This window comes from Haliotis rubra, unplaced genomic scaffold, assembly GCF_003918875.1.
Source record: "Haliotis rubra isolate DU_JTF1 unplaced genomic scaffold, ASM391887v1 Scf964, whole genome shotgun sequence".
Lineage (NCBI taxonomy): Eukaryota > Metazoa > Mollusca > Gastropoda > Lepetellida > Haliotidae > Haliotis > Haliotis rubra.
Window position 1 is genome coordinate 233,236 of NW_025767706.1, and position 15,395 is coordinate 248,630.

General features: G+C 47.0%; 1 protein-coding gene across 1 annotated transcript in view; it reads right to left on the bottom strand.

The window, feature by feature from the left end:
* The window catches only part of LOC124265165 (SPARC-related modular calcium-binding protein 1-like), a gene marked incomplete at its 5' end in the record, with an annotated part of 63,521 nt that overhangs the window by 16,803 nt on the left and 31,323 nt on the right, over window positions 1-15,395 (bottom strand). Inside the window, 4 exons of the mRNA XM_046699954.1 lie at window positions 1,032-1,286; window positions 2,274-2,369; window positions 5,746-5,820; window positions 9,475-9,720. Of these exons, the coding sequence (XP_046555910.1) occupies window positions 1,032-1,286; window positions 2,274-2,369; window positions 5,746-5,820; window positions 9,475-9,720 (672 nt within the window). The remainder of the gene's footprint in view (window positions 1-1,031; window positions 1,287-2,273; window positions 2,370-5,745; window positions 5,821-9,474; window positions 9,721-15,395) is intronic.

Here is a 15,395-nt window from a genome sequence, read left to right on the forward strand (position 1 = left end):
GGTAAACCTATTCCTCACTCCACAGATAATCCTGTACTTCCCGTTGAAGGTAAACCTATACCTCACTCCACAGATAACCCTGTACTCCTTCCTGTTGAAGGTAAACCTTTGCCTCACTCCACAGATAATCCTGTACTTCCCGTTGAAGGTAAACCTATACCTCACTCCACAGATAATCCTGTACTTTCCGTTGAAGGTAAAAACTCCACAGATAATCCTGTACTTCCCTGAAGGTAAACCTTTACCTCACAGATAATCCTGTACAGATAATCCTGTACTTCCCGTTGAAGGTAAACCTATACCTCACTCCACAGATAATCCTGTACTTCCCGTTGAAGGTAAACCTATACCTCACTCCACAGATAATCCTGTACTTCCCGTTGAAGGTAAACCTATACCTCACTCCACAGATAATCCTGTATCCCGTTGAAGGTAAACCTTTACCTCACTCCACAGATAATCCTGTACTTCCCGTTGTAGGTAAACCTATACCTCACTCCACAGATAATAGGTAATCCTATGCTTTCCACAACAGGTAATCCTATACTTTCCACAACAGGTAATCTTGTACTTTCCACCCATGGGTATTCCTATACTTCACCCCACAGGTAATCCTAATCTTCCCTCAACAGGTAATCCTATACTTCCCTCAACAGGTAATCCTATACTTTCCACAACAGGTAATCCTATACTTCATTGCACATAAAGGGTCCGATCCCATCTAGGAAGAATTTTCATTTCTCCCCTGAATTAGTTTCTCCGCTTCCGCTATCCCACCCATTAGCAATCCTCCGTATCAAATGAACACGTCCCAGGGTGTAGCAGTATCTCCATCTTTACAAAGATGTGTTGTGGATGTGAACATAGATGCCAAAATACATATTATGTCCGCCATACTGGTACAGGTGGCAGCACTATCCTACCAACTGTTGCCACTCACTCCTGGCATCACATCATCTGTCTGTACCTCGGCTTCTACCAATCCCATTGCCGCCACCAAGTTAACGGAAGCTAGCTCCAGATGAACTCACCCTTTATCCACTCACCCTTCATAGGCCTGTCTTCGCTAATGGAACAGTTGGGTTCCACAGCGTGTGTGGATGTTCCCGGGATGGGCATTCCTGTGGCCTCCTCCACACACCAGCAGTACTGGGTGGCTTCGTGACACTGGGCTTTCCTCCACTTCCCATCCTCCTGACAACGAGGGATGTAGATGTTGGCATTAGGCTCCTGGCTGTCCTGGGTCAGAGCAGCCTCTCTCTCCTCCACGCAGCTCTTGTTGGTGTCTGTGATGAGATAAATTGGATGAGAGATTCTGCTACTGGGATAAGATGAAATATGTCTGCACGAATGGATATGAAAGGTTTGAGAAGAACCATCAGGACCTTATGGGGAACCGTTTACATAGTCGTGGGTTGCAAAAACAAATGAAACGATCGGCACCTTAAGGGTCCGGATGAAAAATGCAGCTGACATAGACATGTAACAATTATCATGAAATGATTATGACAAAGCAGTCTGATTACAAATTATGTATCATGATGGACAAAGTGGCAGCAGCCATTTCTAAGTCACTGAATGGTTCGTGTACGGGCCTCGCGCTCTCGCTCTGCCGGGTCGTTGCTTTATTTCGAAATATCTACTAAGTAAAGATATCTTTGGACACATAAATTTGCTAATGATAATTCGGAGATATAACTTCCATGTAATTTCTGTCGGGAGGTCATCTATCTCTGCCTGGAGGAATCCAGTAAAGGACCACGTGATGACGCCATGATGCTTGCTGGACCACATCCAAGCTCTGCCATTAAGCAATCGCAGACTCAACCCACTACTCTGAAACCGGTTCAAGGAACTCAAACTGGCAAGGCTCACCGCACTACACGTAAACCGGTTCAAGAAACTGGATCTTAAATATGCTTGGCGTTGGAACAGAATGCCATGCGATCATATATTTACACTACTTTCATTTCAAATCTCCGGGTCCGTGTCTCTGAACCGGTTTTTGAACTATTTGTAGAGATGCTAAGGGAAACAGCAAAGCGTTGAACTAAACTGGGCTAAAAGCAACGACCCGGCTCACCACCTATGTGATACCTTCGCCTTCCAGAGGGCAACGCTACACCTACATCTTATTGCACAGAATGAACAGCATCATCAAAAGCTGACTCGTCTGATGGAGACACAATCCTAAGGATCTTAAACTGTTTGCATCTCTGGCAGATATTTCGCACGTTTGGCTTGGGAATGGCGGGATTGATAAAGTGATTTACATGTTCTCTCCGGCGTCTTACGATGCTTTTTCGGCTCGGGTGTGTTGGCGAGGGTGAGAGACGGGTTCCACACTGGTCGGGACTGGAAGAATGTGTCTGTGCGAGGACAAAGGAAAGTAGAGCACCTGTCAGTGGTGATGTCCCCAGAAGGTCAAGGTCACAGTTTATATAGTCACGTGTTTCAATGCTAAACGTTAAGAGTTTCTCATTGCCATCTTTAATCCATGAAACTGCCATCTTTAATCCATGAAACTTATTTCAAGAAAGAAAATTCAAACCGGATACGGATGATCTTGTGATGGTAAAGAGAGCCACAGTGGCCAGCATGCAGCCTAACGAGGAAAGGAGGACGTAGATCGGGGAGGGTCGACAAGCTGGCTACGACAGAGGTGAAGCCAAGGCGCATAAACAAGCAAAGCGGAAGTATGCCCCATCAAACAGCGCAGTCCGTGACGGTCTTACCACGTCGTCGCCGGTCTCGTGGAGGAAGCAGTGGTTGCAAGTGCGCAGGTGCCAGGGACGCGACACAGCTGGGACGCGTGGACAGCTGGACGTGACACAGCTGGTGATTAGTCTATGTGTGGACTGATGAAATGCGACACAGCTGGTGGTTAGTATATGTGTGGACTGATGTGATGCGACACAGCTGGTGGTTAGTATATGTGTGGACTGATGTTATGCGACACAGCTGGTAGTTAGTCTTTGTGTGGACTGATGTGATGCGATACAGCTGGTGATTAGTCTCTGTGTGGACTGATGTGATGCGACACAGTCGGTGATTAGTCTCTGTGTGGACTGATGTGATGTGACACAGCTGGTAGTTAGTCTTTGTGTGGACTGATGTGATGTGACACAGCTGGTAGTTAGTCTCTGTGTGGACTGATGTGATGTGACACAGCTGGTAGTTAGTCTATGTGTGGACTGATGTGATGTGACACAGCTAGTAGTTAGTCTCTGTGTGGACTGATGTGATGCGACACAGTTGGTGATTAGTCTCTGTGTGGACTGATGTGATGTGACAGCTGGTAGTTAGTCTTTGTGTGGACTGATGTGATGCGACACAGTTGGTGTTTAGTCTATGTGTGGACTGATGTGATGTGACACAGCTGGTGGTTAGTCTGTGTGGACTGATGTGATGCGACACAGTTGGTGGTTAGTCTATGTGTGGACTGATGTGATGCGACACAGCTGGTGATAAGTCTCTGTGTGGACTGATGTGATGCAACACAGCTGGTGGTTAGTCTATGTGTGGACTGATGTGATGCGACACAGCTGGTGATTAGTCTTTGTGTGGACTGATGTGATGTGATACAGCTGGTGGTTAGTCCATGTGTGGACTTCTGTGATGTGACACAGCTGGTAGTTAGTCTTTGTGTGGACTGATGTGATGTGACACAGCTGGTAGTTAGTCTCTGTGTGGACTGATGTGATGTGACACAGCTGGTAGTTAGTCTATGTGTGGACTGATGTGATGTGACACAGCTGGTAGTTAGTCTCTGTGTGGACTGATGTAATGCGACACAGTTGGTGATTAATCTCTGTGTGGACTGATGTGATGTGACACAGCTGGTAGTTAGTCTCTGTGTGGACTGATGTGATGCGACACAGTTGGTGATTAGTCTCTGTGTGGACTGATGTGATGTGACACAGCTGGTAGTTAGTCTCTGTGTGGACTGATGTGATGTGATACAGCTGGTGGTTAGTCTATGTCTGGATGTGATGGACACACTATGTGTGGACTGATGTGATGCGACACAGCTGGTGATTAGTCTCTGTGTGGACTGATGTGATGCGACACAGTTGGTGGTTGGTCTATGTGTGGACTGATGTGATGCAACACAGTTGGTGATTAGTCTTTGTGTGGACTGATGTGATGTGACACAGCTGGTGGTTAGCTGGTAGTTGATGTGATGTCTTGGTGATTGGACTGATGTGATGTGATGTGACACAGCTGGTAGTTAGTCTATGTGTGGACTGATGTGATGCGACACAGCTGGTGATTAGTCTTTGTGTGGACTGATGTGATGTGACGCAGCTGGTGGTTAGTCTATGTGTGGACTGATGTGATGCGACACAGCTGGTAGTTAGTCTTTGTGTGGACTGATGTGATGCGACACAGCTGGTGATTAGTCTCTGTGTGGACTGATGTGATGCGACACAGTCGGTGATTAGTCTTAGTGGACTGATGTGATGTGGACTGATAGTTAGTCTTTGTGTGGACTGATGTGATGTGACACAGCTGGTAGTTAGTCTCTGTGTGGACTGATGTGATGTGACACAGCTGGTAGTTAGTCTCTGTTTGGACTGATGTGATGTGACACAGCTGGTAGTTAGTCTCTGTGTGGACTGATGTGATGCGACACAGTTGGTGATTAGTCTCTGTGTGGACTGATGTTATGCGACACAGCTGGTGGTTAGTCTAAGTGTGGACTGATGTGATGCGACACAGTTGGTGGTTAGTCTATGTGTGGACTGATGTGATGCGACACGGCTGGTGGTTAGTCTATGTGTAGACTGATGTGATGCGACACAGCTGGTGATTAGTCTCTGTGTGGACTGATGTGATGCGACAGAGACTGATAGAGAGAGATCACTAAAAGCTAACGGTTCTTACACTTGCATGTGTCTTTCAGTTATGTGCCTTTATGATGCACACATTTGCAGCACACCTTGTACCGTAAATCTTCTGACGTTTTCTCTAATCCGAGTCCAGCGATGAGAACTATATCAAGGTGAGGGCCGACTGAGGTCGCCAGCAGCAGCATACAGGTGTGCAGGACAAAACAGGGAACACGCAAGCGGACAGAAAGTTTGGGCGTGGATTTGGAGGGTGAAAAAATAGGCTTAGTGTGGATTTCGCTAAATCTCAGTTTTCATGCTTTGCTGGGCGTTGCACTACTTAATAGAAACGTGGTTCAAAAAGGAAAAAAAGGACATGGATATGACGACAGTAAGCCTCTACAGGCACATCAGCTACAGGCACGACGGCGTAGCGAGGCATGTGCGCCTGGCGTCATGGCGGCCATCAGGCTCCTGGCTCAGTGTATGTTGCTACTGGCCGCAGTACACAGGACGGACAAGTGCCTGTTCCGTGTCTTCCCAGCCCCTGACAATTATGCTCAGAATGTCACATAAAATTTGTTGTTTTATAATTTCAGCAAAGTCTCGACAACACTGTACACAGCAGCAACTAATGGGGGCTGTTAGTGGGAGCGCGTCATGTTAGGGGTGGCGGCTAATGGCAGAATACGTCAAACAGTCCGTGGCAATCACGGAAGTAGGGCACGTGCATTCCGTGCAAAGGAGGCATTCAAACAAATACATAAACACAACGTTGTAATATACATGAAACATTCCATATTAAGAACATAATGAGAGGCTAGTAGGTCATGCAAACACAGGATACAACGACATGCCGGAAGTCGGCACAGCGCACTGCATGCCGGGAAAATGAAAAGTAAAAGACCTATACCTTGTTTCTTCTGTGCAACCGTTGGCTCCGTGGTGCGCCCATCTGAGTTCAGAGATATGAACAAGTGAAAAGAGTCTATAAACAGGAGGTACCCCACTCTGTTCATGCATGAGTCTGTGTATTGCACGTTCCCGGTGTAAGGGTGGTGTTAGTGTTAGAGGGACAGGCCCAGCACAGTCTCAGATCAACACCAGTCTCAGTTCACTGCAAAACTTTATGGAGGGGACTTTACGTTTTGGCATTTGGCCAACTCGAATGTGGAGAGACTTAATACATAATGAACGTACGTAAAGCGTTCAGAATGAAATGGACGTGTGTTGGAAGGAATCCAGACTGTGCCGAGCCCAGCGCTGACAGAAGGACAGATGACATGGCAGAGAGGAGCAGATACCGTAACCATAGCAACATAATATATCTAAGATATTCATGTCTATAACACAAAAATGCATGAAAACGCAAAACAACCCCATACAGTACAATTTGTTACTTGAAGGTCGCCAAAATACCCAAAGGAAACAGAAGGCTCACAAAAACCACTTCAGTCTATTCTAGTTTCATTGAGACAGACATGTTCATCGGAAAGGAACAGTCTACTCTAGTTTCATTGAGACAGACATGTTCATCGGATAGGAACAGTCTACTCTAGTTTCATTGAGACAGACATGTTCATCGGGAAGGAACAGTCTACTCTAGTTTCATTGAGACAGACATGTTCATTGGAAAGGAACAGTCTACTCTAGTTTCATTGAGACAGACATGTTCATCGGAAAGGAACAGTCTACTCTAGTTTCATTGAGACAGACATGTTCATCGGAAAGGAACAGCCTACTCTAGTTTCATTGAGACAGACATGTTCATCGGGAAGGAACAGTCTACTCTAGTTTCATTGAGACAGACATGTTCATCGGGAAGGAACAGTCTACTCTAGTTTCATTGAGACAGACATGTTCATCGGGAAGGAACAGTCTACTCTAGTTTCATTGAGACAGACATGTTCATCGGGAAGGAACAGTCTACTCTAGTTTCATTGAGACAGACATGTTCATGGGGAAGGAACAGTCTACTCTAGTTTCATTGAGACAGACATGTTCATCGGGAAGGAACAGTCTACTCTAGGAGACAGACATGTTCAGTCTACTAGTTTCATTGAGACAGACATGTTCAGTCTACTCTAGTTTCATTGAGACAGACATGTTCATCGGGAAGGAACAGTCTACTCTAGTTTCATTGAGACAGACATGTTCATCGGGAAGGAACAGTCTACTCTAGTTTCATTGAGACAGACATGTTCATCGGAAAGGAACAGTCTACTCTAGTTTCATTGAGACAGACATGTTCATCGGATGGAACAGTCTACTCTAGTTTCATTGAGACAGACATGTTCATCGCGAAGGAACAAACTATTTTCGTTGTCAAATAAGCATTATGTTGAGACCAACTCACACCAACACAAACACATTGATTACCTCTGACTGGTAACAACATTCCATTCAAAGACATGAGAGAAAGGCGTGTACAACATAAGCCGATATTCGATTTTGTAAGTAGCATCCGTCGAGTGATCAGCTGATTGTTGAAATCCCTCGGAGACTACATCTATCGTTGATCATTAGTCTAACGTCATGTTCAACGGACATAATAACATTTCTTACACTTTCGTCGTTTAACAACTGGTGATGTTTGAGTACATATCATACTAATTCCTCTGGATGATGGTAGACAATTAAATCACTTTGTCAGGTGGACTATCATTGCTAATTGCGTCCTTCGTAGAGGAGAATTATCAGTCCGTCATTGTAAGGGTTCTCGATTACCATGAGGCATGTCCTCAGCTCACTAACAACAAGTACCCGCAAAATATTGACTGGCTGTGAAAGGTGATACATATCCTTACAAAAACACAGGAGCTATGGTCTCATCTAAAATCAGTAAATCAAAACGTTCACCTTACAGATCCTCGAACGACGAGCTTACATTCTCTGGTGGTCTCTTGTTGCCATCATAACATTTATAACAGAAGTCCTGGTTGTCATATAAAACATGGAGCCAACAATACAAGCTGGTGAAGTGTACAGAGATGTGTACAGAAGCGGAAAAACCAAACCGGAAGCGGAAGTAGTTAAGGCGGCCATGTCAGTATTGCGATGACAGGCCGCCAGTTGCCGCTCCAGTACCACCGGCCTACACAACACCAGAGGAAGTGGTGCTGGAGCGAATACCGCCAGTCTTGGTGTCACGTGACTGAATACGTAACCCGTTTGTTTCTTTGGCTTAGAAATATTGTGGCTCTAGTGGTTCTTGCAATGGTATTAGAAGTAGATCAAGATGTAGATTTGGCAGTAATAATTGTAAAAGATGCTGAAGTCGCACAGTGCAGGAACTCAATGCGTCATTAGAAAGAGAGGAAGACTACATACACACGCCATGGGTTGACTGTTGCACTCACAGGCCACCAGGAACTGGTCAGACAACGTGTGTCACACGTCAATTAGAATCTCTTTGGTTGTTGCCGAACATTAACACAGAAATATGTATTTCGCATGTCTTAAGGTAGGACTCGGCCATATTTTCTGACTAAAACATCGCAACTTTTGTACTATTCCTCTACTCACCTGGAAACTAAACGAGTCAGCTGCATTTCAGAAGCCCTATTTCGCCACGATTCGGTTCTAATAATATCAATCTTCATACTGTGCCCGAACTTCTCACTGGTTAATATTGCATCAATAGCTAGTCTCCACAGTTCTAGTCCGTTGTGGAATACAAATGTAACGTAACAGCGATAATTTCTAAACATCTTTGTTGTAGTGACCGTCGGCCAACGCATTAGGAGATTCCAATTGGCGGGTGCCACCTATTGTAGTTTGTATAGAAGGTTAACATGCCTTTCCCTGCTCACCAGGCTAGTGCTGCAGCTATGCACGAGAAGTATACTTATCTCTACAGTAGTGTGCGTGTGTGTGTCCGTGCGTGCGTGTGTGTGTGTGTGTGCGTGCGAACGTCTGATTATGTGGCTGTATCTGAGAGTGCTTGTGTCATTAGGTGTGTTACTGTGAGTGTTCGTCGGGATGTGTGTTTGTGTTAGTGCGTGCGTATGTGTGTGCGAGTGCGTGTGCGTGTGCGTGTGATAGTGTGTCTGTCGTGTGTAAATGTGAGTGTTCTGCTTGTATTTGTGTGCCTCTGAGTGAGTGCGTATATTGCGTGCGTGCGTTCGTTCGTTCGTGCGTGCGTGCGTGCGTGCGTGCGTGTGTGTTTTGTTGTTTGTTTATCTGCAGAGTACCACAGAACGGAAGCAGGAAGTGAAGGGAGGGCGGTTCCGCCTATACTGGCGGAGACAAGGGTAGGGATGAGAGGCTGGTGTGAGAGGTTGGTGTGGGAGGTTGGGGTGAGAAGTTGGGGTGGGCAGTTCGGGTTGGCAGTTCGAGTTGAGGGGGTTGGGGTGTTAGTACCTCATAGCAGGACCAGAGAAACAAACGGGGTGATATGCACGTTACCCACGTGCGGACAGGCGCAACTAATGCTTGGAGTCCACACCAGAGCAACATGCATTACATCTTAGGACAAACTGGGAATGTTAACCATCATTTACGTTGATAGGTTTTCATAGTATAAGACACTTTCAATGGCAAAATATTATTTTTAACCAAAATATTATTCATAACAGAAAATGACATATATTAAATAATGTTTGGTGGTACCCGACAGCTGTCTCTGTACAAGTCTACTTACATTTGATGTCGATCCCAAGACACAGAGTCCACTCCGACATCTCGATATGTCGGTCTGGGGTTGAATCACAATTATTCAAAAATTTCTTGGCACATGCTTTGGGTTTGATAAGTTTTTTCACCATACGAACGAAAGAGCGTATTTCTTTAAACTTGAGTCGCTTGTCGTTATCTTTGTCCAGCTGTGCAAACTTCCACTCCACTGTCTTCTTTTCCCGTTCAACCTGGCTCTCGCTTGCTGAGGGGCCTGCAGAACAAAACATTCTGTCAACAGCACCACTCATCCACTTCGATGAGAGGGTCTCAACGACAGCCGGTCATGCAACCAGTCCTGCAGCCAATCTCATTATCTAGTCCCACCATCCAATCCCGCCACTTGACCTCACCATCCAATCACGCCACTTGACCTCACCATCCAATCACGCCACTTGACCTCACCCGCCACTTGACCTCACCATCCAATCACGCCACTTGACCTCACCATCCAATCACGCCACTTGACCTCACCATCTAATCCCGCCACCCACTCAAACCACCCAATACCACAATCTAATATCTCTGTCCAATCCCACCGCCCAATCCCTCCGCCCAATCCCACCACCCAATCAAACCATCTAATATCACCGCCAAATTCCACCGCCCAATCCCACCATCCAGTCCCACCATCCAATCCCATCATCAAATCACTCCGCCTAATACCACCATCCAATCACTCCTCTCAATCCCACCATCCAGTCCCACCACCCAATCCCACGATCAATCCCACCGCTCAACCCCACCACCCAATCCCACCGCCCAGCCCCACCGCCCAATCCCACTACCCAATCCCACCATCTGAAATCTCCGTCCAGTCCCACCACCCAATTCCACCATCGAATCCCATGCCCAATCCCACCGCCAAATCACACGGTCCAATAACACCATCCAATCACACCGCCCAATCCCACCATCCAATCACACATCCCATCCCACCGCCCAATGTCACCACCCAATCCCATCATCCAATCACACATGCAATCCCACCGCCCAATCCAACCATATAATATCTCCACCCAATCCCACCATCCAATCACTCCGTCCAATCCTACCACCCAATCCCATCATCCAATCCCACCACCCAATCCCACAATCCAATCCCACCATCCAATCACTCCGTCCAATCCCTCCACTTTACCTCACCATACTATCACGCCACTTGACCTCACCATCCAATCCCGCCACTTGACCTCACCATCCTATCCCGCCACCCACTCAAACAACACAATACCACCATCTAATATATCTGTCCAATCCCACCGCCCAATCCCACCATCCAAACAGCCTATCCAATCACACCACCCAATCCCACCGCCAAATCCCACAAACCAATACCACCATCGAATCCCAACACCCAATCCCACCGCCCACTCCCACCACCCAATCCCAGCATCCAATCACACGCCCAATCCCACTACCCAATCCATCCGCCCAATCCCACCGCCCAATCACTTCGTCCAATCTCATCGTCCAATCACACGCCCAATCCCACCGTCCAATCACACCAGCCAATCCCACCATCCAATCACACGCCCAATCCCACTACCCAATCACACCGCCCAAACCCACCTTCCAATCACACGCCGAATCCCGAAGCCCAATCCCACCGCCCAATCCCACCACCCAATCCCACCATCCAATCACAAGCCCAATCCCTCTACCCAATCCCACCACCCAATCCAACCGCCCAAGCACACCGCCCAATCACATCGTCCAATCTCATCGTCCAATCACACGCCCAATCCCACCGTCCAATCACACCAGCCAATCCCACCAGCCAATCACACGCCCAATCCCACTACCCAATCCCAGCGCCCACTCCCATCGTCCAATCACACCGCCCAATCCCAACACCCAATCCCACCTTCCAATCACACGCCCAATCCCTCTACCCAATCCCACCACCCAATCCAACCGCCCAAGCCCACCGCCCAAGCCCACCGCCCAAGCCCATCTAATCTCCCAAACCAATCCCACCATCTAATTCCCAAAACCAATGCCACCATATCTAAACCCCAAACCAATCTCACGATCTAATCCTCCAAACCAGTTTCACCATGTGTGTACGATGACACACTAGAACTACCCAGGACTAAATGTAAATACAATATACATTCTTCAAAAAAGGAAACGCATAACCCATTTAAGAACTTATTGCGTTAGTTTATGAGCACTCATTTCACGTAATTTCAGTGGTAAACAGGTGACAATTCCCACGTCTATGGACAATGAGTTCGCCAACACAGCAGCAGCCTTTATTGTTGTGTTTCTTGCTAGCTATTCTCGAAACGTTCGTAGCCTTACGAACTTCTTAAGCCCATTCTTAACACATTGGCTACGATCGAAGGTAAGAATTCTTAGGGCTAAGAACGTTTCGAGAATAAGGCCCCTGTTTACTTGAGTCTACAAGATGGCGTCTATATCAACACTTTGTATGGCCACCATTTCAGCAATTACTGCTCGGCGCCGTCTCGGCACAGATTGGATAAGTCGGCAAAGTCGCTCTTGCGGAATTCTTCTCTACTCTTCCTGAAATGCGATGGACAGTTGTGGAAGTGTCTGAGGCTTGTTTTGACGTTGACGTACACGTACGCGTCGATCGAGTTCATCACATAGTTTAGATCTGGTGATCGGGCAGGCCATTGATGTTAGAATTGGCAAGACATTGACGTTAGAATTGGCAATGTAGCGGACCGTGACACGTGCTGTATGTGAAGTAGCGTTGTCATGCTGGAACAACTCTCTCTGTCGGTCCATAATCGGAAGCATGTGACGTGCAAGGACTTTGTTGATGCACCGATTTGCTGTCAAATTTTCCTGAATCCAGAAATCCAAATTTCCCACTAAATCAGATCTTTGTGTACTGGATATTTCACGCAACACCATGACACTCTCTCCACCGAATCTGCCGACCCGTCGAATGCACTTCGGGGCAAAACGTTAATTTCTCAGACGGTAAACATGCTGTCTTCCATCTCGCCGATGAAGGAGAAATTGGGATTCATCACTGAACCAGACTCGCCTCCAGTTTCTAAGGTTCCAGTTCCGGACTCTATAACACCACCGCAAGCGATTCCGCCGATGGAAGTCTCTCAAAACAGTGGCAACAATTGGCCTTCTTGGTGGAATCCCCATTTTACGCAATCGATTCCTGACAGTTTGATCGTAAATTCTTCTCAAACCACGGATGCGTTGTGTTGTCTCCACGGCTGTGGTAAGACGCATACGATGACCGCCAGTGAGCAACCCGCATGTAGCGGTCCTGGGCTTTGGTGGACGGCCGCTTCTTGGGCGGAATTAATCTGCAGGAAACGATGCCAAAGGCGAGATATGGTGCTCTGATAAGCGTTGAAATGTCGGGCAACTGCAGACTGCGACTCCCCAGCTTCAAGGCGACATACAGCGATGTTTCGATTGGCGCCACTCAGTCGTGTCATGATGATTTTCTCTTTTCCAGGTGAAAACGAATGACAAAATTAAAGACAACGTTAGCCTTTTTATAGTGACCGATACCGCATGTTTTTCCGCTTATGTGCACGCTCATATTGCTTTGCATGTTTTCTTGGTGACGTTTTGGCGAATATTTCTTCAAACGCTTCCAAAACAAGGGGAAAAGGTAAAATTGTCGCGTTTTAGCCCTGAAGCTGTTTACAATCACACGAAGATGACGTTCTGGAAGGAAATAGTATTGCCGTTGCCGCAGCTACAGGAGTCCAATATTCTCAAAATCCCTTATGCGTTTCTTTTTTTGAAGAGTGTATCACTTATTGGGGCTGTGCCAGCCCAATCACACACTACCTTCAATCTTATTGCACTACTCATTGAACACGGGCAAATTTAGATAGTAAAAGAACAACTCACAGCTGTTCACTTAATGGTACACCCAGACAGCAAAAACTTTGACCTGTTGAATTGCTTGAACTAACTTCCATGCAGTGTGAGGTCGGAGTCTGTTGCACTATCATGGAGATGGAGTCAGAGGTCATGACTGGGTTGTACTTACATGGAAATCGGGGTCTGGTCAGAGGTCATGACTGGGTTGTACTTACATGGAAATCGGGGTCTGGTCAGAGGGTTTGACTGGGTTGTACTTACATGGAAATCGGGGTCTGGTCAGAGGTCATGACTGGGTTGTACTTACATGGAAATCGGGGTCTGGTCAGAGGGCTTGACTGGGTTGTACTTACATGGAAATCGGGGTCAGGCCAGGGGTTGTACTTACATGGAAAGGGGTCTGGACTGGGTTGTGGAGTTGTAGATTGACTGGGTTTACATGGAAATCGGGGTCTGGTCAGAGGGCATGACTGGGTTGTACTTACATGGAAATCGGGGTCTGGTCAGAGGTCATGACTGGGTTGTACTTACATGGAAATCGGGGTCTGGTCAGAGGGCTTGACTGGGTTGTACTTACATTGAAATCGGGGTCTGGTCAGAGGTCATGACTGGGTTGTACCTACTTGGAAATCGGGGTCTGGTCAGAGGTCATGACTGGGTTGTACTTACATGGAAATCGGGGTCTGGTCAGAGGGTTTGACTGGGTTGTACTTACATGGAAATCGGGGTCTGGTCAGAGGTCATGACTGGGTTGTACTGGGTTTACTTACATGGAAATCGGGGTCTGGTCAGAGGGCTTGACTGGGTTGTCATGACTGGGTTGTACTTACATGGAATCGGGGTCTGGTCAGAGGTCATGACTGGGTTGTACTTACATGGAAATCGGGGTCTGGTCAGAGGGCTTGACTGGGTTGTACTTACATGGAAATCGGGGTCTGGTCAGAGGTCATGACTGGGTTGTACTTACATGGAAATCGGGGTCTGGTCAGAGGTCATGACTGGGTTGTACTTACATGGAAATCGGGGTCTGGTCAGAGGTCATGACTGGGTTGTCATGACTGGGTTGTACTTACATGGAAATCGGGGTCTGGTCAGAGGTCATGACTGGGTTGTACTTACATGGAAATCGGGGTCTGGTCAGAGGGCTTGACTGGGTTGTACTTACATGGAATCGGGGTCTGGTCAGAGGTCATGACTGGGTTGTACTTACATGGAAATCGGGGTCTGGTCAGAGGTCATGACTGGGTTGTACTTACATGGAAATCGGGGTCTGGTCAGAGGTCATGACTGGTTGCACTTACATGGAAATCGGGGTCTGGTCAGAGGTCATGACTGGGTTGTACTTACATGGAAATCGGGGTCTGGTCAGAGGGCATGACTGGTTTTACTTACTTGGAGTCGGGGTTTGGTCGGAGCTCTTGACTCGGTTGTACTCCTGTGTGAACTCCCCACTAAGGCTGTATTAAACTTGAGCCGGTCTGCTGGTGTGCATGCTGCAGGGTAGGTTACAAACGATCATTTACTTAAATGCACATTTTATATGATCCATCTAATTAGGAACACTATCTTACGACATACATATACAAGAACATATTTGACTCGTTGTATGGATCTGTGACCCAGAAAAAGTCTATATAGATTATGCCTATAGGGTAACGTGAATCCATCATATCGATGTATCTGTGCAGTATAAAGTGACCCCATCATACAGATAAGGGATGGCGTGTACAACAAGGGTACAGGAGCTTCATGTTTAAGACGAACTGTAAGGGTGGGCGTGTACAACTAGAGTACAGGAGCTTCATGTTTAAGACGAAGTGTAAGGGTAGGCGTGTACAACTAGGGAACTGGAGTTTCATGTTTAAGACGAAGTGTAAGGGTGGGCGTGTACAACTAGGGTACAAGAGCTTCATATTTAAGACGAAGTGTAAGGGTGGGCGTGTACAACTAGGCTACAGGAGCTTCATGTCTAAGACGAAGTGTAAGGGTGGGCGTGTACAAGAAGGGTACAGGAGCTTCATGTTTAAGACGAAGTGTAAGGGTGGGCGCGTG